The 22,958-nt window shown below is 47.4% G+C and overlaps 1 protein-coding gene across 2 annotated transcripts; it reads right to left on the bottom strand.

The window, feature by feature from the left end:
- Window positions 1-973: 973 nt before the first annotated feature.
- DUSP23 (dual specificity phosphatase 23) lies at window positions 974-10,883 on the bottom strand. 2 transcript variants are annotated; one of them, XM_088835933.1, is made up of 2 exons: window positions 10,457-10,883; window positions 974-1,204 (listed from the first exon to the last, which is right to left on the bottom strand). In XM_088835933.1, exons 1-2 carry the CDS (start codon window positions 10,721-10,723, stop codon window positions 974-976), a joined length of 498 nt encoding a protein of 165 aa, XP_088692059.1. In that variant the 5' UTR covers window positions 10,724-10,883. The 2 variants fall into 2 exon arrangements, with proteins under 2 accessions (XP_088692059.1, XP_055259296.1); XM_055403321.2 differs by lacking the exon at window positions 974-1,204 and adding an exon at window positions 9,457-9,869 and having other exon boundaries at window positions 10,457-10,870.
- Between the last annotated feature and the right edge of the window lie 12,075 nt (window positions 10,884-22,958).

Genomic DNA, 22,958 nt, shown 5'->3' with positions numbered 1-22,958 from the left:
TCCAGGGGGCGCCGTGCAGCTCCCTGTAATTCGTGGCGGCCGCGCCACAGCTGTTGGACTCGGCTTTTCTCGCTGCTATTCATAGTTCGTGGTCGGCTGGGCCCGCAGTCAATGCTGAAGACGGTATCCCAGAGACGCGTTTAGGGCAAGTTCCAGCCTCTGGGTCGCTGGGAGATGTGGTCTTAATCCTCCTCTTTTCCAAATCTTTTCTAAAATTTGAAAGCAGTACAAAACAAAAACTTCTCCGTCTTGAACTAAAACCAAGCAAGAACCTAGGTTCCTAAAAGAAACATCTATATGCTTAATATCCAAAATATACAATGCTAACATTTTAACCTATATGTTTGCTTCAGATGTTTTCTTTTTAAGACACAAAACATTCCAGTTACACTTGGAATTCTTGCCTCCTTCCGGAGGCAGTTAAGATCTCGTGTTTGGCGGGTATCCAAACGATAAATTTGCTTAACATATGTATGTATCGGTAAACAATGTACAGTATTATTTATTTTTTACACAAGTGGTATTCTGTACCTAATGCTCCTTCAGTTTTACTTCCTATGCACACATTGTTTCTAAGATATATCTAGCTCATTCAGTGTTTATCTATTCTCCTAACACTGTATTTTCTATATCGTTTTCAGCTTTTGCGTATTTAAACAATGCTGCATGCACACTTCAGTTCAGTTCAGTTCAGTCGCTCAGTCGTGTCCGACTCTCCACGACCCCATGAATCACAGCACGCCAGGCCTCCCTTCTTCAGGAGGGTGAAGATGTTTGTATTTTGTTCATGCTTTATTTTGAGCCCCTACAAGTGTGCCTGAAGGTGCTCGATAAATTTGTATTGAGTGGATGAATAAATGACTAGCCGCGTACATGTTTCTAGGTGACCCACGTGCAGACTTTGCCTAGAATATACATATAGAAGTGAAGAGGCTGGATTTTCAGGTGAAAGCATGTTACTCCCCAAGGTTTATTATTTTCTGGGTTTCCAGCTGGCAAGCGCCAGCCAGGACAGCCCTGGGACCCAGGGTGGTCTGGCGTTTGTAGCAGCCTCCATGTGTCTGAGGAGCCTGCGTGTTCCTGTGGTGGGAGGTGTCTTTGGTGTCCCTGGCACTGCCACTCCTTGGCACACAGCATGCCCTTTACTTAAAGGAGAATATGCCATCTGGTCTGTTTGGCTCCTCTGTATTTCACAAACTGACCACTATTGGGAGAAAACAAGGCAAGTTCAAAGTTAAGCTGATGGGTGTAATGGGAGAGAGGGCTGGGGAGCAGGGTGCGACTGAGGTGGAAAGATGAACTCACAGGGTACCCCTTGGCTTTGGGACAGTAGGGAGAGAAATACCAGGTGCTGAATGCAGCACCAGGGATCACCTCCCCTGTGGGCCTTTGAATTGGGTCAATAGCTCAAGATGTGAAATGAGACTCCAGCGGATCTGCCAGAGCAGTGGGTGTGCAGGAGCCAGTACCAGCTGCCATCGGAAAGGCCCACTTTTCTAGCATGTAGGATGACACACACTTGAGATCCTTTCCCATTTGGAAAGCATTAAAAAAGTATAACCTGCAAGCCCAGAGGGTGAGCACTCTGACTTAACAACCCTTTTACTTTCTTTTGCAAAGCATTAAAGTCATTAACTTTCAGCAAGCAGGGAAAGGTTCTTACTGAACTCTTCTCTTCTGAAAAGTCTTAAAAATCAGCTGCTGTGAGACCTTGTCTGTCATTGGCGGTATTAGATCATAGAGCATCGTACTGCTGCTAAATTGTGGGGCCCATCTGTCACTGTCTAACCTAAGAAGAACCGAACCTGGTGACGTGTCCTCTGCTCAGAAGCCATGGTGACGTCACACTGTGGACCAGGTATGATCCTATCCCTTTGGTGTGAGGTTCTGCTGCCCTTTTACTGTCTTAGTCTAACCATGTGCTTCCTGCTACCGGGGAGGTTTTGCCTCACCTATGCCAAGTGACCCTACGTCTTTCCCTCCCCCTCAGTGTCACCCATTCATCTTGTCCATCTCTCTCTCTAAGCCCCCATGTGTGGACTCATTACCTGATACATAATATTTGAATTTTTAATAACATCCAACCTTTGTATATCCCTCTACACTGACCACACCCTCCACATCTCACTGAAGGTTCAACTTCGTGAATTTTACCAGACACACTCCTCTTATCTCTAATCACTAAGTGTTTATACATTGCATCTTTTCTAATTACAGGCAATCATCTTTGCAGGCACACTTAGGGGTGTACACGTCATGTATCCCCCAGTAGATTATACATTCCCCTAAATTTATTATATTCTTCCCATTCCTGCCTCTGTGTGCAGATACCCAGGCGGGTGGGGGCATGTCAATTAACCACTCACCACATGCTTACTGAGCACCCAGGTGCCAGGCATTATGTTGAATGGTACGGGGTTTGGGCATGGTCCTGAGACTCTTGTAGGAAAGAGAGAAATCGAACAGCTGAGTGAATCATTATAGGTAAGCGAAGGGCCACAAAGTAGAACAGATGCTCTGGGAATATGTGTGAGTATATGTGGGGGTGGTTGGATGCCATTTCCCAGGAGATGGTGTTAAACTGAGGCCCATAGTGGGGGTAGAAGTTGGGAGCTAGGCAGAGCTGGAGAACGAATCATCTCAGGCAAAGGGAATAGCATGTGCCTAGACTGTCACGCAGAGAGCATAAAGCATCTGGTAACATGCAGAAAAAGGTTAATTCAGCTGGCGTGGGTTGTCCCAACCTTATACATTCCAAAGGTCTTCAGGACTGCCTCTGGATCAGCTCCTGTAAAGTGACCTCTGAACTCTTGGAATATCCTGCCTGAAAAGAGTACCTCTGTACACCTGAAACCTTGGGCCGGGCCAGAGAGTCTATGATAACAAAGTGACACGGTGAGTGCCTTATTTTATACCCTGAGGATTTTGGGGGCCTTCCATATCAATTTGAGCAGCTAAAGTCAGTGATGCAAATGTTGCCTATATGAAACACAAATGACCCCCAACAAAAACCCTGGATACCAGGGCCCGGGTGAACCACCCTGGTTGGCAGTATTTCTTACGTGTTGTCACACATTGCTGCTGGGAGAATGCAGTACTCCACTCAGAGGGCATCCCTGGAGCCCCTGCCTGGTTTCTCCTGGACTCTGTCCCATGTGCCTGTATTCTTTGCAGGCTGTGATTTGTGTCCTTCCACTGCAGTAAACCACAATGGAGAGGATGACAACTTTTCTGTGAGTCCCTCTAGCAAATCATCAGAGTGGTCTTGCGTGTGCGCGCGCGAAGTTGCTTCAGTCGTGTCTGACTCTTTATTACCACATGGACTGTAGCCAGCCAGGCTCCTCTGTTGATGGGATTCTCCAGGCTAGAATCCTGGAGTGGGTTACCATGCCCTCCTCCAGAGGATCTTCTAATCCCAGGGCCCAAACCAGAGTCTCTTATGTCTCCTGCATTGGCAGATGGGTTCTTTACACCAAGGAAGCTCGAGAGTGGTCTTAGGAACCCTCCAAAGTGCAGGCAGAACAGAGAACAGGGGCTGGGGGAGGGGAATGACAGCGGTGAGGAGGGAGACGGGGAAAGGGGCCGGATTTGTCAGAGCCTGATAGGTCAGTCTCAAGGTCAAGAATGACACAGTTCTGCCCGTGGGATTGAGTCCAGCGTGGTTACTTTATTTCCATTCCATGGCCCTAGGTTGCATCCTGCCCTAGATATCACCAAATGTACCTACAGAAAACATGTCAATCAGTGAATTTGCTTGGGGTGGGGTTGGGGGGGGGCCAAGGGCACATAAAACCTATTGGAGACAAGCAGTGTCACCTGTCTGGATGACTGCACCCACTATTTCTCATATGGCCCACCTTGGGTTTGAAGCAGAGTCACTGCTCAGTATATATCGGTAAAGAAGAAACAGTGGTGTGTTTATTATAAAAGCCTGTGGGGAGGGAAATCCCAGAACTGTTTTCTGTACTGAGTCCCACATAATGAAAACTCAGAGGTGACATTACCAATCTGTTTCATGATCACGTACCCACGGTGACAGAATAAGGAAAGGGAAAACACAGGGTGAGGGAGTGGTGGAAGCGATTTAAGCAACTTGTGGGCACAGAGGACTCAGTTACCAAGGTTGCAAGTAAGTCATCAACTTCAGGCGTGGACGTGCACCAAAGTGCTTCTCAAATTTCTGCTTGCTTAGACAAGCATGCTGCTTTCTCAAGAGTATGCCTGGAATCCATAATAGCCAGAGAAAAATGTTAAAGTAATGGAAGAAGTGCTTATGTAACGCATTTCTAAATCAACGAGGGACTATATTTTTGATGGTACAGGAGGCTTGAGGCAGAAGCCTGTTAGAGGCGATGGCTGTGCTGGCGGCCCAACACTCCCCAGTCAGAACCATGCTGCTGAGCCCTGGGGCAGCAGTGGGAGTTGGGGGGGGTCATGTGATCTCAGAGCCCACGTAAGCCAAGTGCCTTGGTTCTGGGGAACACAGGATGATGTTATGTAGTCTGTAATTACAGCAAAGTCTCCCCTTTCTGTTCCTGACAGGGAAGGTGCTTTATATTAGACAAACCCCAGTTTGAGCCCTGCTCCGGCTGTGTGACTTTGGGTGTGTTACTGACACTCCTGGGCCTCAGCTTACCCACCTGTGCACGGGTCATTCTAAGAAAACCTTCTTCATAGGGTTGTTTTGAAGACTGGATGAGATAAAGCATGTAAAGCAATTTTCACAGCTCCTAGCATGCATCAAGGGCTCAAATAACAACACAACCAGAAAGGATGTTAAAGTTTTTAATAAATTCTCAGACATAAGAAGACATTTCTGAGGGCTCGATGCCAGTCACATATGCCTCAAGATTGTCATGATGGGTGAGGACATCCCCATGCTCTGAGGTAGACAACAGTGGATGCGACCGAAGTGCCCTGAGGAATCAGCTTTACTATTCTGGCCTTTGATGCTTGGGCTACATTTTAAACTCAGGTGCTGTTGGCTTCAGTGTTAGATACAAGGTTGTTCTTTTGCTTCCTAAGAGGATGAAGAGAGTGGACGTTGGAGGCTGTGCTGAGATGGCCCCCAAGGTCAAGTTCTGATCATGGAGATAGACCCCTGTGTGACTGGAACCAGGGGGAGGTCTTGGCAGGTGTGATGTCCAGTGGAAGGAGCATGAGTTTGGAGTTGTCACTGGGGTTTGATCCCAGCTCCTTTTCTACAAGTGTGCATAGCTTCTTTAATGCAAGTACGACGTGTTGGGCAAGTTGGTGGTCTCTAAGTCTCAGTTCCTTCATCTGCTCAAAGGGGAAAATACCTGGCTTGCAGAGTGACTCTCAGGATGAACTGGTAACAGTGGAATGTAAAGTACCTGCTGTATGATAGATGCTTCGTAACCGGTGATACAAGCAAGCACAGTCACAGCAAAGCGTGAGATGCATTAGTGGTAACTGATACTGTTTTGTGACAAAGCGATCCTGTGAGACCGGATTCGTTTCTTTTTTTAGAAAGAATGGCAAGATACAGACAGCAGGTTTGATGTGAAGATTGGCACTTTATTCTGGGAAATGGCTTATGGTTTGGATCAAATCGCTGCTCTGGGAAAACCTGATCTAGGGGATCATGAGGGGCAGCTGGAGAGGGTGCGCATGAGGACCAGATTTCTCAGCTGTCCTATGGGATGTTATGAATGGCTGTAAGGGTGATGACAAACCACAGCCCCAAGGGAAGCGAGGGTAGTGGATGTGAGCACACAGGATGTAAGCCTGTCTCTGCAGTGGGAGGTCATGGAACTTGCAGCCCAGAGAGCAAGCAGACCCCAGCCCAGGTGTGCTGCAGGTGAGGTGGAGGTGGGAGAACCAGGCTGGGGAGGAAAGGTCTCAGAGAAGGGCCCCTACTGTCCTGAATCCAGCTGCTTCTGCATCAGAACAGTTTCCTGGGAGAGGAAGAGGAACCTAAGTGACACAGGGGCAAGTTTTCCACATAGAAAAGCTTCCATTCAGCAGGGAACTCAGATCATCTGCCAGAGAATAAATACGAGTGAAACTTTAAAAATATGAGGGTGGAAGCCTACATTAAAGCGACGCCCACCAGCAACTCATTGAGAATAAAGCCCTCCTGAGTGTAGAAAGTTAGCCTGGGAAGACGGGAAGAACTGGGGATGGGTGCCAAACATTGCTTGAAAAAGTAATGGTGTGTAGTGGTGTCTGATTGGCCCTTTCTCCCCTATCAAGATGTGTGAATCTACAGGAGAAACCCCCATGCATGTCCCCACCTCTGCTCCCATAGTAAGTGAAAGCCTATGCCTGCTGCTAGTCGGTCTGATGCAGTGGTTCTCAACTGCACCAGCTCTGTCCTCCCAGGGGGCATTTGGTAATGTCTGAGGGTACTTTCTGTTGTCACATTTTTTGGGAGGGGTGGAGTGGGTGGGGATAAGGAAAGTGAAGTCGCACAGTCATGTCCAACCCTTTGTGACCCCATGGACTGTAGCACACCAGGCTCCTCTGTCCATGGGATCTTCCAGGCAAGGGTACTGGAGTGGGGTGCCATTTCCATCTCCAGAGGATCTTCCCGACCCAGGATTGAACCTGGGTCTCCCATATTGCAGGCAGACGCTTTACCGTCTGAGCCACCAGGAAGCCAGGGTAAATGTCAGGGTCTTGCTAATTATCTCACAGAACACAGAGCACAGCAAAAAGCTACCCAGCCCCGAGTGTCAAAAGTGCTAAGGTTGAGCAAGCCTGGTCTGATTGACACGGAGATTCTATCGAAGGAGGTGGCTTGTTCCTCCCACCTGACACTGTGGGGGATGATGGGGAAGGGTCACGGCTAGCCTGCGGTCCCTCACTGGTGGCCATACACAGAAGAGGGGGTGGTGGGAAGGCAAAAAACTGGGGGGTGGGGATAAGCCCAAAGGGAGACTCGGGCTCACCTCCCAAGGTAGACAGTAGGAGAAGGGCAGAGTTTTTCATCTCAAGTCAACCCTTACTTATTTAAAAACTGACTTCCTTAATCACATAATTATATGTTTATTTCCCTGTGGAACTCTTGAGGCAGAGGAGACCTGCTTAAATTATGGGGATGGAGGCTGCACACAGGGCTTTAATGGGGTTAGAAAAATGTTCTCTCCTTTGAAGGAGGCTTGGGGGAAGGAAAGGGCAGATTCTTTTCTTGCAGTGCAGAGGATCTGGGGGGGATGGTGTAAGATAGGAACGAGAGGCAGAAAGAATGAACAGTGGTTGTGTGACCTCCATAGGTTGGAACTCCGGAGTTCAGCTTTAAGCCTCCCTGCTTTCCTCCAATCCCGGGAATCGGAGGGAACAGACCCAGGAAGTGGGCTGTTCACTCCATTCCTTCCCCACCACCTTCATGCACACACACACACACACTCAATACACCCCTTTGGAAGAGGCTCTGGTTTGCATCAGGAAATAGAACGGGCCATGCTGTTGGGGGAGGGCAGGGAAGAGAAGACTTTGATGGGAGGAGGGTAAGGGCTTCAGTGCTTCTTGTCATCTATTTCTCACTCCTCTGTTTTGGCCTGAATGCTTGGAATTGTGGGTTCTTCTCTTTGAGAGATGCGCTCACCTGAGTAAGCTGGGTGGGGTCCAAGGGAACAGAATGAAGAACCTGGTTACCTAGATTTGACACACAGAGAAAATGGGGGGCGGAGATGGCTAGGGCACTTTACAGCTTTTCTCTCACTCCTAGATTGGCAAGACTCTGGCAAATATCCCTTTTGTCTAAGAGTTGGATTAATGCTTTTGAACTGTGGTGTTGGAGAAGACTCTTGAGAGTCCCTTGGACTGCAAGGAGATCCAACCAGTCAATCCTAAAGGAAATCAATCCAGAATATTCATTGGAAGGGCTGATGCTGAAGCTGAAACTAAAATATTTTGGCCACCTGATGCGAAGAACTGACTCATTAGAAAAGACCCTGATGCTGGGAAAGATTGAAAGCAGGAGGAGAAGGGGACGACAGAGGATGAGATGGCTGGATGGCGTCACCAGCTCGATGGACATGAATGTGAGGAAGCTCCGGAGTTGGTGATGGACAGGGAGGCCTGGCGTGCTGCAGTCCATGGGGTCGCAAAGTCGGACATGACCGAGTGACTGAACTGAACTGGCGAATATTCCTTTTGTCTAAGAGTTGGAGGAGGGCGGAGTTGAGTGGGCAGCAGTGGCAGGAAGATGCAGTGAGGAGTGGGTGGCCTGGGGCGAGTGGTGGCTAGGCTATGAAGAATGGGCTCTCCGGAGGGGCCCTCTCCTCCTCTCTGTCCCACTAGATGGAGTGTGTGTCTGTCATAATACCTGTTCTCTGTGGTTGGACTCCGTTGACCCCACCTCCTCTAGGAGGCTGTGAATTACGTGTTCTGCAGCTGGAGAGTCCCGGCTTCTAAGCCTGGTCCACAGGCACCGAGTACACATTTCATGATGAACCCGACCTGATCTAGCCTGGTCGGCCACCCCAGAAGAGAAGACAGGGACTCAGGCCGGAGTTAAAGCAAAAAGTGTTCACCTGCCTACTCTATCCCACTCATCCTATCTCTCGAAGCTGCAGGTGTGGTGGTGGTGGTGCTGGCAGGGTGGGATTCAATGGGGGAAGTGAAGGTAACATCTCAGAAACATGGCCAAGGTTCATAGCCCTGAATGTCTTCATTTAATCATCTAATATCCTCTGCCCAGAGAGGTTAGGTTCTGGCACTCTTCAGCCTCAGAATGTGGGGCAGCACAATGGGTTGGAGGTCACAGGTGAGCCGAGCAGCCTAAGGCTGGGGAGAGGCGCCCAGACCCAGGAAGAAAGAGATGGTGATTCTCTGTGAACACAGCATCCTGGCCTTCTCTGTCTTAAGAGGGCTAAAGGGGTGACACACATGGGGCATGTGGGCAGGACTGAAGGGCTGTGTCCACAGGTGCCCTCCTGGCCTGCCAGCATCAGAGACCCTGGGTTGCCAGGGATTGGTTTCCTTTTCACTGACCAGTTCCCCAGAAGACACATCAAATCTTTTCAGAGGGCAGATACATTAGAGTTTCAGCGCCTTTAAAAGGATGAAAATGCCTGCTATAGTCCTGGCCCACACTTCTACTTTCCAGAAGTGTGACCTTGGAGCTTTCTGATCCTTGGCCACCTCATCCAAAGAACAGGGATGGTTTCTGCTTTTCCTTTGTGCTGTGTGGTGCTTAGTCACTCAGTCGTGTCTGACTCTTCATGACCCCATGGACTGTAGCCCCCCAGGCTCTTCTGTCCACGGGGATTCTCCAGGCAAGAATACCGGAGTAGGTTGCCATGCCCTCCCCAGGGGATCTTCCCAAACCAGTTATTGAACCCAGGTCTCCCACATTGCAGGCAGATTCTTTACCAGCTGAGCTACCAGGGAAGCCAGCTTTTTGTTTATTACAGGGCTACTGAGAGGCTCAAAAAAGTTGATGTGTGGGAGCACTCTGTAAACTGTAAAGTGCTATACAATGAGAACTGTTCTTTAAGTTATTTATTCAAGGTAGCAGCAGAGGGAACCCCCCACATCAGTGCAGCTCCAGCCATTCCTCCTACCAGGAGCTGCCTGCAGGGAAGGGCTCCTTCAGTCTCTTGAGCCAGCTTGGTACTGGAGAGCTTAGCACTCTTAGTCCACTTCTGCGTCTCTGGCCCCATCTAACGCACAGATCAGGGCCGCGGGGTCTCGCAGAAGGGTACGGAAGCCCCTTATTTCGTTCGCTGGTAGAACTGGAAGACCGCCTTCTCTTGCTCATAGGTTTCGATGGAGCCGGGTCGAAGGCGCCGGATCTCAGCGATGGCGTCTCCGGCAGCCAGGCCCCGCTCCTTGACCAGGTAGCAGGCCAGCATGGTGCCAGTGCGGCCAAAGCCCAGGGCACAGTGCGCTGCCACCGCCTGCGAAGGGGAGCTGGGTAGCGTGGAGCTCGGCACCCTCCCGGCACCCTCCCACCCCTCATTTGTGAAGTACAGCCAAGGTTTAAAGATGGAGGGCACTGAGGAGTGAGAATATCTGGCTAAGAATTTATTTCACATTGCTTATATGTTGGGAGAATATTTTGGACTGGGTTAAATTATACTATCAAGACGAATTTCTCCTGCTGCTTGTTTACCTTTTTAAAAGAGGCTCCATTACATCTGGACAGAACCTTGCTCTGGAGTCTGCTCAATAGCCCTTGACTGCAACCCCCATCTCTCCCTTTCTTTTCAGAGAAAGTCTGTCCACCCTTTCTCCTTCTCAACTCACGTTAGCTCGTTCTTTGTTGCCTCTCCTCAAACCCAACTCTCCCGCTGGGCCCTCTGTTTACCCCTCCCTCTTACCGCTTTGGCTTTCTGTACTGGTGTACTGGTTACAGCGGTCTTCTGGCCCCAACCTTTCTCCCGGAACCCGGTTAAACTAGCCCTGGCCCTGACGTCCGCAGCCCGGAGCGTCCCCGCCGACTCCTCCCAAGCCCCTCCCTCCCGCGCCGGCCCCGCCCGCTGACCTCTCCCCTGGCGTTGGCCTCGTCGACGATCTTCACGAAGCGGTCGATCTGCTCCGGGCCCGGCGGGCAGAAGTCGGGGATGCGCAGGCGGTGCAGGGTGAGGCCGGGGCAGCTGTCGCTGTGCGGGGGCCCGCGCTCCGTCAGCGACACCAGATGCCGTACACCTTGGTCTAGCAGGAACTGGTAGTGGGCGGGGAGCCGGGGCAGCGCCAGCCCCGCCAGCCGGCTGGGCAGCACCCACGAGAAGTTGGGGGGCTGCACGCCCATGGCCGAGAGAGGGCACAGGACAGCAAGTCACCGGGGGTGGGGCCGGTCGGTCCCGCGCCGCCCACCCGCCTTCAGGCAGGGTAACCCTCTGCCCACCCGGCAGTGGCGCCTCCCGGGACCACGTGGTCGCCGGGACAGGTCCTGGGCGACGTCCTGCGCCTCCGCGGGGGATTGGCCAAGCCGCCTGAGGGGCGGGGCTAGAACGCCCAACTCCCGGCTCCGAGTGACCGCGAGGAGCTCTCCACGACACTCGTTGATTGGTTGGATTGTCAGTAATGGGCGGGATTACTGCAGCGGTGCGCACGGAGATTGGTGGGCCGCAGAAACAGCTAAGAAGGAAAACCTAGAAGGAATTCAGAATTGTTTTCTGTGGATGAAGCAACCCCGGGTCGAGCTCTGCTGCACCCTGGCGGTCGGTGGGAGTTATTGCATCACTGGCCATCTGCCCCCTGCTGCCCAAGAGCCTGGCCCTGTCATAACTTTCCTTTCAGTGGATGCCCAAGAGTTTAAGAGATGGTAAATCTTCATCATCCTTAAGGGAGGAATCTCCTCTACAGCGACTCTCACAAGTAATTATCAGTGACTTTTAGAACTTGTCCAGCAAGGGAGAATCACTGTTGTACAGGGGACTCTTCTCATTTTTCCGCTGCTATAATTATTAAAAACAAACACACAACCGTGTTGCTGCCATCTGGTGCCCTGAAATCTTACCCGGGGTAGTAATTATATAACAACAACAACAACAACAAAAACCCCCAGCAACTTAAAAGGATTAACAAATTGAACATTTACTACCTGTCAGGTGTTATCCTAAGTACTTTACATGTATTAACTGATTTAATTGCCACAGTAAACTTATGAGTCGGTAATCTAATTAACTCTGTTTTACAGATGAGAACATTAAAGCTCTGGAGAGGTTCAGGAACTTGACCAAGAGATAACTGATGGTAGGGGATTTGAAGCCTAGCACTCTGGCTCCAGAATCTTTAACAAAACAGTATCGTATTCTAAAGTCAAACAGAAGGTTACTGCCTCTTTACATAACCATCCTCATGCCCCTCAGCTGGGTTAAACAGTTGCAGGATTTCTTTATTTTATTTAATTAATTTATTTTAAACAGTTGCAGGATTTCTTAATTTCTCTTCACGTTTCCTAAGTCCCAGGTTCTGTGAGTCACCCTTCCCTGGAGAGGCTAAAGTTTATGTGTGTCACTCACAGAAGGTGGGGAAGTAGATTTGAACACAGTGTTTTAACTGTGATCTGAATGTTTCATATCCTCATTTGAACAATGTGCTTCTAGTAATCAGACTAATTGTAATCATGAAAATAGTTAACTGTTATTGAATTTGCCTATGTACCAGGCCCCGTGCCAGGTGCTTTCTGGAAGAGCCGCTCGGGGAAGGTATTTTTATATCTCTTCTGCACAGGAGGCTTAAAGAAGTCGGTTAACTTACCTTGGCACACACAGCTGGTAAGTAGCTGGGCTGGTGGAGCCAAGGTCTGTCTCATTCCAAGCCCAGGGAACCATGAAGACACACGCCCCTCCCTGTCCCTGTCTACCCCTCACCCACACACTTGGTTCCAGCAAAATGAAAAAGGAAATTTTCTTCCTCCAAAGATCAAAGCCTGCTTGACCCTGTGGAAAGTGCACTTAACCATTTATCCTGGCAACTGAAGCATTGCCTCCACCTACTCTCCTCAGGTTCCAGGAGCTTCCAGATCTACCCTTTTCCTTTCTTTTGAACAATCAAGTCCTTCCTGTCTGCACTCCCATTTCCTGCACAACTCGCCATGGCTCTTTCTGGCCCATCCCAGTGTGTTCCTACTATGCCTTCTGCCCTTCCAGCAACTTCAGTCAACCCCTAGCTCAGCAGTTCTGATGGCACTCCCTCAGTGACAGGAGGCGCTTGCTGCTTTCAGGTTGAACTTTGCTTAGTTCCTTTTCCTTACTGTCCTTTCTTCCCTCCCTCACTCATTAGGGGATTCCACATCTCCCCCCACCTCCTGATGCCCATTCCTTGCCTCCTTAAGATCCAGGGCAAAGCCCATCTTTTCCAGAAAGAAGACATTTCTAGGGGAGACAGAGATTCCTATGCGGTCTCTGCAGGGGTCTCTGCAGTGCATCCATAGACCCATTTCGGGCTTCCTTTGTAGGAATTACTCCTCCATCTCTATTGCTCTGCCTCTGGCTTTTAACAGACCCTGGGTGAAAGGGGTTTCTGCTTTGGTCTATGTCCCATTGTCAAGAATACTATTTAATTTTCTGTCTTGGGCCTGGGGCCTCACACTGAAAGAAAAACTCCTTTATGGTGGTTTCCTGGCTAGGATTCTTGCAACTAAAACAATGTCAGCTTCCCACACATAGGCCCCAGCCCCAGGCAATACTGAGCTTCTTTTCTTTACTCTGCTGTAAAGAGTTACCTGACCTTCAGGAAAATTTAATCTCTATCCCCATCTCATTTTGTATAAATATGTACTCCTGGTAGAGCAGTTAGTTTATTGAATTGGGGTTATCTCTTTGTGTCATTCCATCTTTGAATTTCATACATCTAATATACAGCCTGATACACAGTGCTCAAAAATGTTAAATGAATGAAAAAATATGTATATGCAAGACTGTGAAATTACATTTCTGGGAGTGTAGGCAAGTCTCCAGGACTATGTGACAATGGATGTTTGTGTCTTTTTTTTTTTCACCAGCAAAATGAGTTTATCCAGGAATAGTAAAGAGTTGCAATTTGAGACAAGCAGACTATGGCAAGGGCTTCCCCAGTGGCTCAGCATTAAAGAATCTGTCTGCAGTGCAGGAGATGTGAGTTCGATCCCTGGGTTGGGATGATCCCAGGAGAAGGAAATGGCAACCTACTCTTGTATTCTTGTCTGGGAAATTCCATCGACAGCGGAGCCTGGTGGACTGTAGTCCATGGGGTTGCAAAGGGTCAAACAAGACTTAGAGACTAAACGGCAACAACAACAAAATTCTGACAAACTATAGGCAAGTTCATTGGAAGGACTGATGCTAAAGCTGAAACTCCAATACTTTGGCCGTCTCATGGGACGAGTTGACTCACCGGAAAAGATTCTGATGCTGGGAGGGATTGGGGGCAGGAGGAAAAGGGGACGACAGAGAATGAGATGGCTGGATGGCATCACCGACTCGATGGACATGAGTTTGAGTGAACTCCGGGAGTTGGTGATGGACAGGGAGGCCTGGCGTGCTGTGATTCATGGGTTTGCAAAGAGTCGGACACGACTGAGCGACTGAACTGAACTGATAGGCAAGTCCAGGGAACAGAGGAGAGGGGCTTGCTTTTATAGAGGAAAGGAGAAAAATGAGGAGGGCAGTGATGGTTCTTCATTGGCTACAACTGGTGGGCAAATTGTTGCTGATGGGCCAGAAGGAAATCTTTCTTCCTGCTGGGTTGTTTGTGAGCCTTTTTGATTGCATGAGTTTGAGGACTATTTAGGTGCTGTTTGGCACCTTCCTGAGATATGCTTTTTACATGTCTGTGCTTTTAAGAAGAGAATGACTATGTCAGTATGATCCTGCCTAAGTCTAATTACGGGCTTCCCTGGTGGCTCAGAGGTTAAAGCGTCTGCCTCCAATGCGGGAGACCCGGGTTCGATCCCTGGGTCGGGAAGATCCCCTGGAGAAGGAAACGGTAACCCACTCCAGTATTCTTGCCTGGAGAATCCCATGGACGGAGAAGCCTGGTAGGCTACAATCCACGGGGTCGCAAAGAGTCGGACACGACTGAGCGATGGAATGGAAGTCTAATTACTGTTTTGTAAAAAGGTATGAATAAGCCTTGCTCTTTGCAGAGCCCTGCTGCTGTTGCGTGCCTGTGTTTGATCACGTGTATATGTGAGTGTGTTGAGGGGCACATTTTCCTGGAGAACAATCTGTTGACACTGATGGTAGGCTGAATAATAAGCTTAATTTTCCTGACTTCAAGGAATTTACAACATACTGGGGGGAGATTTAGTAATTGTTCTCATAGCATATAATAAAGTATTGAATTACTCATCAAAGACAATCAGATCATATATATTGAAAAATTAATTGTGCAGTAAAAATAACAGGCACAGAAGCAGTCGGTAGGGAGAGGTAAGCTTGGCTTGGAGGCACCAGCACGGTCTTAGGAGGCCAGGGTCTTCCTTCCGGTTTGTTCACTGTCTGTTGTGAAATGCTGGAAGTAACATTCTTTGAAAGTCCAATATAATGGTTTTAGGGCTCTACACTTCCCACTTCCCCAGCTGAGAAGAATGTTTTGACCTTGTCCTCTTTGATGGCAAAGCCTCAGTTCCCTGAGGGCTTGATACCAGCGGCAATTGGAGCTGACGCCAGAGTCAGAGAATTCCTTCCTCCAAGTCAGTCCCTGTGTCTTACCAAGGCAGAGGATTGCTTGCATTTGTGTTCCTGTGGCCCTTGGACTGCAGCCAGAGCTCCCAGTGTCTTAGATGTCCTCATCTCCTTTTGTCTTAATACAGTTCAGATGTGGGACCCTGTGATGTGGAAACTGAGTTTAAGAAGGGATGGTGTGGTAGCCAGCCTTAAAGATGCTCCCCCTGTAGGGAACCATCTCCTGTCTTGTGTAATCCTTTCCCACATTGTTAGGGCTGGTCTGTGTCACCAACAGGATTTTGTGGAAGTGATGGTATGTGACGTTCTGAATGGAAGAGAGAAGGCACACTCAAGTGGGAGTTTGCTGTGACTGAAAATCGCTCAGTCGTGACTGACTGTTTGTGACCCCAGTCACTGTTTGTGACTGTAGCCCACCAGGCTCTTCTGTCCGAGGAATTCTCCAGGCAAGAATACTACAGTGGGTAGCCATTCCTTTCTGGAGGGTATCTTCCCCACCCAGGGATGGAACCCGCGTCTCCTGCATTGCAGGCAGATCTTTACTGTCAGAGCCACCTGGGAAGCCCTTTATGACTTTACCTACCTATGTGACTTCTTAGGTAAAGTAATAAAAGGCAGTATGGTTTTTGACTTGCTCTTTTGTGGGAGAAGCCAGCTGCTGTGTTGTGAGGAGTCTCATGAGAGATCCATGTGGGAGGCTTCATATCAACCTAATGGAAGGGGACTGGCTATTTTGGAAGTGAATCTTCTGGCTCCATCAAGACTTTAGACTACCTGCCCAACATCTTGACAACAGCCTCATGGATCCCTGAGCCAGAATCACCCAGCTAAGCCTCCCTTGAATTTCTCATGCATAGAAAGTCTGAGATAATAATATTTTAAGTCATCAAATTTTGGGGTAATTTCTTATGTAGCAATAGGAAACCAGTACAAATGGGAATGGGAGAAGGCAATGGCACCCCACTCCAGTACTCTTGCCTGGAAAATCCCATGGATGGCAAAGCCTGGTGGGCTGCGGTCCATGGGGTTGCTAAGAGTCGGACATGACTGATCGACTTCCCTTTCACTTTTCACTTTCATGCATTGGAGAAGGAAATGGCAACCCACTCCAGTGTTCTTGCCTGGAGAATCCCAGGGACAGGGGAGCCTGGTGGGCTGCCTTCTATGGGGTCACGCAGAGTCGGACACGACTGAAGTGACTTAGCAGCAGCAGCAGCAACAGATGGGAATATTCAAATAAAAGGAAAGAAAAGAAATAATTTTTCTTTTTTACCATGTATTTTAGCATGTATTTTAGCATGTGGGATCTTAGTTCCTAGACCAGGGATCTAACCCATGCCCTCTCCACCACCCCGTCCCCCAGCAGTAGAAGCACAGAATCTTAACCATTGGATCATCAAGGAAGTCCTGAGAAATAACTGCTGATAAACTTAAGAAGTGAAATAAAATCAAGTTTATTTTTCAAAGAAAAAGTTATACTCTAAGCAACTGCGGTCTAAGTGTGTGTGTGTGTGTGTGTGTTTGGGGGATGGATTATTGTGATAGTGCAAATTTTCTACATTTGGACAATTGTGCTGTATGCAGGAACCAAATAGAATAGTTTGGGTGTGAGTTTTGTAAATATGGTATTGAAGGTATTTGGGTTTTATGTGGTGTTCATATAGTTATGGATGATATACAAATTATTTAATAACTGGCCATGGCACAGGAAGCAAGCGATTGGAATGGACTCTCTATCAACCATCACTATTGCCTATAAATGAATGGTGATACTATCCTGCCGTCTATTGGGTGCTCATCGGTATTGAGTGTACAGGCTCTGACGTGATCTGGGGTGTGGCCAGATTACCTTGGAGATTTTAATATAGGTCTTTCCACAAGATGGCACTGATAGCTTTTCCCTGTCTCTCTCTCCCACTTCTTCTCCCTCTGTCTTTTTTTGTATTTTGATTTGTATATTGTTATAGAACATACCGTGACAGATAGCTCATAACTTACTAGTTGATTTCATTTACTTTCTGACAATTCTATCACCTTCATGACACTTAAAATTCTGTTTTTCCTTTAGACCATTCCAGGAGCACACTTGAGACCATGTTGGGATATTAGGGGGAGGTCTTATACTGGAAGCTATGATTAGGCGGGGTTGGAGATAGAGAGGGAACTGGGGACCAGGCTTTAGTTTTTGCAAAGCTGTTCAGTACAGTCAAGTGAGAGCAGAATCAGAGAAGAGAGAGTAATCAGTAAGAGACACCTTTGAGATGAGAATAGTTTTGGTGAACTATCTTACTTCTAGGATTCATGCTCTATAAACTGCTTTCCCTTGGATCCAGAGAGAAGAAATTACTGAAAATCTTGGCATTGCACTTTTCACAGCATGAGTGTAAAAATCAGAAAGAACCGCAGAGATCTGGTTTAACCTCACTATTTCTAGGTGAGGAAACTCATCTCATTGAGTCACTCAGTTGGTCCAGACGAGGACTCAAGCCCCTGTAACTAAGAAGTAGAAACTAACCCAATAAAAACTGGGCAGGGGACTTGGATACTTCTTAAAAGACTATATAGGAAAGGCCAATACTTACCTGAAAAGGGGCTCTACATCAGTAGTCATCAGAGAAGTGCAAATTATAACCACAGTAATATACCCACTCCAGTTCAGTTCAGTTCAGTCGCTCAGTCGTGTCTGACTCTTTGCTACCCCATGAACCGCAGCACACCAGGCCTCCCTGTCCATCACCAACTCTTGGAGTCCTCCCAAACCCATGTTCATTGAGTCGGTGGTGCCATCCAACCATCTCATCCTCTGTCGTCCCCTTCTCCTCCTGCCCTCAATCTTTCCCAGCATCAGGGTCTTTTCCAGTGAGTCAGCTCTTTGCATCAGGTGGCCAAAGTATTGGAGTTTCAGCATGGCTAAAATTAAAATGACTGATAATGCCCAATATTGGCAAAGATAAGGGACTGTTGGAACTCTCATACACTGGTGGTAGGAGTGTAAAATTCGGCAGTTGCTTATAAAGTTAAATATACACCTCCCTGTGATCCAGTAATTCTGTTCCTAAGAATTACTCAAGAGAACAAAATCATTTGTCTACTAAAACACTTGTAGAAGAATATTCTTAGAAGCTTTATTCATAATAACCAAAACATGTCAGGAAAACCAATATTCACCAACAGAAAAGCATCCATAAACAAACTCTTATGTATATCCATAAAATAGAATATTATTTAGCAGTAAAAGGAAATAACTACTGATAAAAGTAACAAGTAACAAGATGAAAGTAACACTGGATGAATCTCAAAAACATTAAGCTGAGCAAAAGAAGTCAGACAAGACAAGAACGTAAGTATGATCTTCTCTGAAGTTCAAGGCCTGGCAAAGTAAATCAATGGTGACAGAAGTCAGAATAATGGTTGCCTTTGTGTGGGAAGGACAATAAGCTGGAAAGGGAATGAGAAAATTTTCAGCAGTGATGGAATCATTATCTTATTTTTTTAAAAGAAATGAAATACAGTTTATTTACAATGTTTCAGGTGTAAAGCAAATGATGCAGATATATATATGAAATACATATATTTTCAGTTATATATATATGTATGTGTGTATATATATATATATATATATATATATGGGCTTCCCTGGTGGCTCAGACAGCAAAGAATCTGCCTTCAGTGCAGGAAACCCGGGTTTGTTCCCTGGGTCAGGAAGATCCCCTGGAGAAGGAAATGGCAACCCACTCCCGTATCCTTGCCTGGAAAATCCCATGGGCAGAGAAGCCTGGTGAGCTACAGCCCATGGGGTCGCAGAGTCACATGACTGACAGACTAACATGCACACACACAGGTGAATATAAATTTATATATATGAAATCCTCATACTACCAAACGTCACTGGGTCACTAAACTATGTGACCTGGCCCAAATTACTTTAAATTTCTAAGTCTCCATTTTAGATGTCTATAATGATATAGATTATCAAGGATTATTGATAGGGTGAAATAAGGTAGAAATATGTTAAAACCTGGAAGAATGCTGGCACACAATTGGTGTTCACAAATGGAAGCTGCTGCTGCCATCACCATCATCATAACATGACTTAGACCAATGGGAATGTCTCTAATGTCTCTAATATGAAGGGTGGTCATAGGATGCTGTGGTTAGTGGAATCTAAGATGGCCCCAAATGACGCGCACACTTCCATGAGGGGATATCACTCCCAGGATTATGTCACAGAGCATGGCGAGAGGGGCCCACTAAGCAAGGCGGCTCTGGGAGCTGATTCCCAGCTGACAGCTACTAAGAAAGCAGAGGCTTCCCTCCTACAGCCTCAGGGAAGTGAATCCTGCCAGATGGGTGAGCTTAGAGGACCCGGGCCTCCATTGTGAGGCACAGCCTGGCTGTCTTCTTCATTTCAGCCCGATGAGACCCTGAGCGGGGGATCTGGCTAACCTGTGGTTGGACTTCTGACCTCAGAACTCTGACCTCAGTTCTGACCTCAGAAATGTGAGTTAACAAATGGGTATTTTTTTTAGCCACTAAGCTTGCGGCAATTGATCATACAGTAATAGAAAACTAATACAGATGCTTTATTGTTTTATTTTTTTATTTTTAATATGCTGGTTGCAATACTAGGCTTTTGAGATTTCTAAAGGTGGCTCAGAGGTTAAAGCTTCTGTCTCCAATGCGGGAGACCCGGGTTCGATCCCTGGGTAGGGAAAATCCCCTGGAGAAGGAAACGGTAACCCACTTCAGTATTCTTGCCTGGAGAATCCCATGGATGGAGAAGCCTGGTAGGCTACAGTCCACGGGGTCACATAGAGTCGGACACAACTGAGCGACGGAACAGAACAGAACAGAACACAGAAAGTGTGGTCTTATTTCTTGTCCCTTTTCCCCTTCAAGTCTCCCAGTCTTTCAAACTCTAGATCACATGGGTTCATTTTCCAGGGCAGATGTGACAAATACAGTGAATCAGTGGAGCACAGGAATTATCATCGTCTCATTTCCGCTAGGTACCTCCCCAACTTCCCGGCTCATCCTCTGACCACTGTTAGACCAGCGCTTCTCAAAGTGTTATGTACAGCTGAGCAGTATCACGTGGCCTGGGAGCTTGTGAGAAATGCAGGCTCTCAGGCCCCCTCCCAGACCTGTGGGATCCCAGGTGGCTTATATGCCCACCTCTGCCTGAGAAGGAAGCCCTGTTGAGAGACTTTTCATCCTGCAGCTCTGTCTTCCCTTCTGTGGGACAGTTATCAGTAGCCCCTGAAACAGCCTGGTCATAAGATGTGGTTCCTGACATCTCTGGGTGTCTTTGGATGAGCGGGGCAGTGGGCAGAGGAGCCCACAATTAGCACAGGAAGAAAGGCCTCAAAGAGACCTAACTGGCCTGGGTAAATGCGTGAGGTTAATTCCAAACACTTAACGTCCCTGGTTGGAACAATCTGTTGCTTTCTCCACTGGTTAGGGAGCTATCCAAGAAAAGTATGCTTAGATGTACATTGTGAATTTCCTGTCTTTGTTCCAAGGAAGCGCTTGGCTCCTTGATTTCCTTTCTGGAGAAATTCGTGAAACATCACTTTCTACCGTCTCCACCTTTAAAGTCCGTTCCAAGCAGGGCTGCAATTGCCTGATTCATCATCCTTCAGTTTACGTGTCCCAGCCTCCTTGCCACTTGGGGAAGAGGAGAAGGAACCACTGGACCACCTCCTCAACTTCCCCTCATCCCTCCAGTGGAAATTCCTCCCTTCCACATCCCATCCTTCTGGAATCCCCTTAGGAACCATCACCCCCATGGCGTCCACTATTTCTGCCTGTACACGTTTTCCCTCTGTGCAGCTGGGGTGCTTCTTTGCAGAACATAGTCCTAACATTCCCAGCTCTTCAGTAACTCCTATTGCCTTCAAGAAAAGAAAAATCCCGACATGTATAGACTGGCATAAAATCCCTCTGGAACGAGGCCTTTTGCTTCTCTCTTTAGCCTCATCTTACCTCATTTCTTGGCGTCAGTGTGAGTCTCCAACACATGGTGCAGAGCAGAGCCCTCTCTGTACCTCTGCACATGCTGTTCCCTTTACCTGTCCTGTTCTTACCTTTACCCTGCATCAGCTCCTCTCCTCCCTCAAGATTCAGTTTGGACCACACCACTCTCTCTAGGAAGCCTTCCCTGTGCCCCTTCAGTTATGTTTTGTGTCCTTCTTTAGCATCTCTATGGAAACATTTATGACATCACATATCAAAAATATTTGAAAGCATTTATCGCTTTATAATAGAAACGTGTGCTGTGCTGTGCTAAGTTGTTTCAATCGTGTCTGACTCTGCAACCCTTTGGACTGTAGCCCTCCAGGCTCCTCTGTTTATGGGATTCACCAGGCAAGAATGCTGTAGTGGGTTGCCATGCCTTCCTCCAGAGTATCTTCCCGACCCGGGGATCGAACCCGTGTGTCTTAGGTCTCCTGCATTGGCCGGCGGATTCTTTACCACTAGGCCACCTGGGAAGCCCTTATTATATGAATACCGTATCTTTATTTTAAGAGCACTAACATATAGGGACTTCCCTGGTGGTCCAGTGGTTAAGACTCTGTGCTTCCAATACAGGGAGTGCTGGTTCAATCCCTGGTTGGGGAACAAAGATCCCAGATATCTTGTGGTGTGGCCAAGAAAATACATAAAATAAAAAAGTTGAATACTAAAAAAAGCATTAACATATATACACACAAAAAGGAAAAAAAAGATTACTTATTACCTATTTATATTAGTGTTCAAAGAGAAGACACACTATGTTTTCCAAGTATGAGGGGAAGTAATACAAGAAATTAGAGGTTTACACGCCTGTCAGAGGGGTGTCCTAGCAAAGGTCCCCGGTGATCCTAGCCTGTGACATCTAAGTGAGAGGCTCTCAGAGACCTTGCCTGGAAGCTACTCCACTATAAAGCTCAAGAACTGGAAAATTCCCACCAGTTATCTCAGTCTATGGCACTAATGTGGGGAGACTCAAGAGATTCACCTGTTTGCTGTTTTGAACTTCTTATCTGCTTTCCCATCTGCCTATCTCTGGAAAAGAATGGCCTCTTCTCTCTTTTGGAAAGATTGTTCCCAGCATCTCCTCTGTGGTAGAGTGGTCTTAATACTGAGGGTCACTGATGCTAAGTTTGCAACGGACAGTTCACCTAAAGAAAACTGCGTTTTGGTGCACCGCTTTTCGTGTTTATTTGTGTGTGCATGTGTGTGTATAAGTGAATAATACACATATAAAATCTCTCTCTAATGTGCACTCTCTCTCTTTATATCTGTATACATTTCTCCCCTCTGGCTTCTTGAAGGTTTAATGAGCTTGTTTCTCTACTTTTTAGAGCAAGGATTCCCAGCACTGGTTTGATGACACCCTGGAGTGTCTTCATTTATCTCAGGGGGTGCCTTGAAATTCACAAAACAAGATTAATTTAAATTCATTTTCATTTAAAAAAGTAAACAGACATTATATAGTAATTACAGGTACAAGTGTGTGTTTTGAAATCAAACTAATAAATGCTCTCCTTAGAAATGAAGAGGATGGGAGTGGAATTGGAAGGGACTAGAAAGGTGGTTTAGTTAGACTCTTTCTAAAACATCCCCTCTGATTACTTCCAGGTTTGTATTTCCCCCAGATTAATCCTGTTTCTCAAATTGGAAGTCAGGGCTGCGGGGGCTGAAAGCTTCCTGTATGCAGGTCTATATATTCTATGTCTCCACAGGTCCTGGCATCTTCAGGAAACAGAGTTTAGCTGATTGCATGTTGGGCAGGACACAGTGTTGGTGGCTGAGCAGGGTGCACGGCTCATCAGAGTTCCAGCTCTGTCTCTGTAGGGTTGGAGGCCGAGAGGTATTTTGGGAGATAAG

The sequence above is a fragment of the Moschus berezovskii genome, chromosome 4 (genome assembly GCF_049115385.1).
Source record: "Moschus berezovskii isolate FMDL1 chromosome 4, NW_MosBer_1.0, whole genome shotgun sequence".
NCBI lineage: Eukaryota > Metazoa > Chordata > Mammalia > Artiodactyla > Moschidae > Moschus > Moschus berezovskii.
The sequence above is the reverse complement of the archived record's forward strand: the minus strand, read 5'-3'. Positions and strand labels throughout refer to the sequence as shown.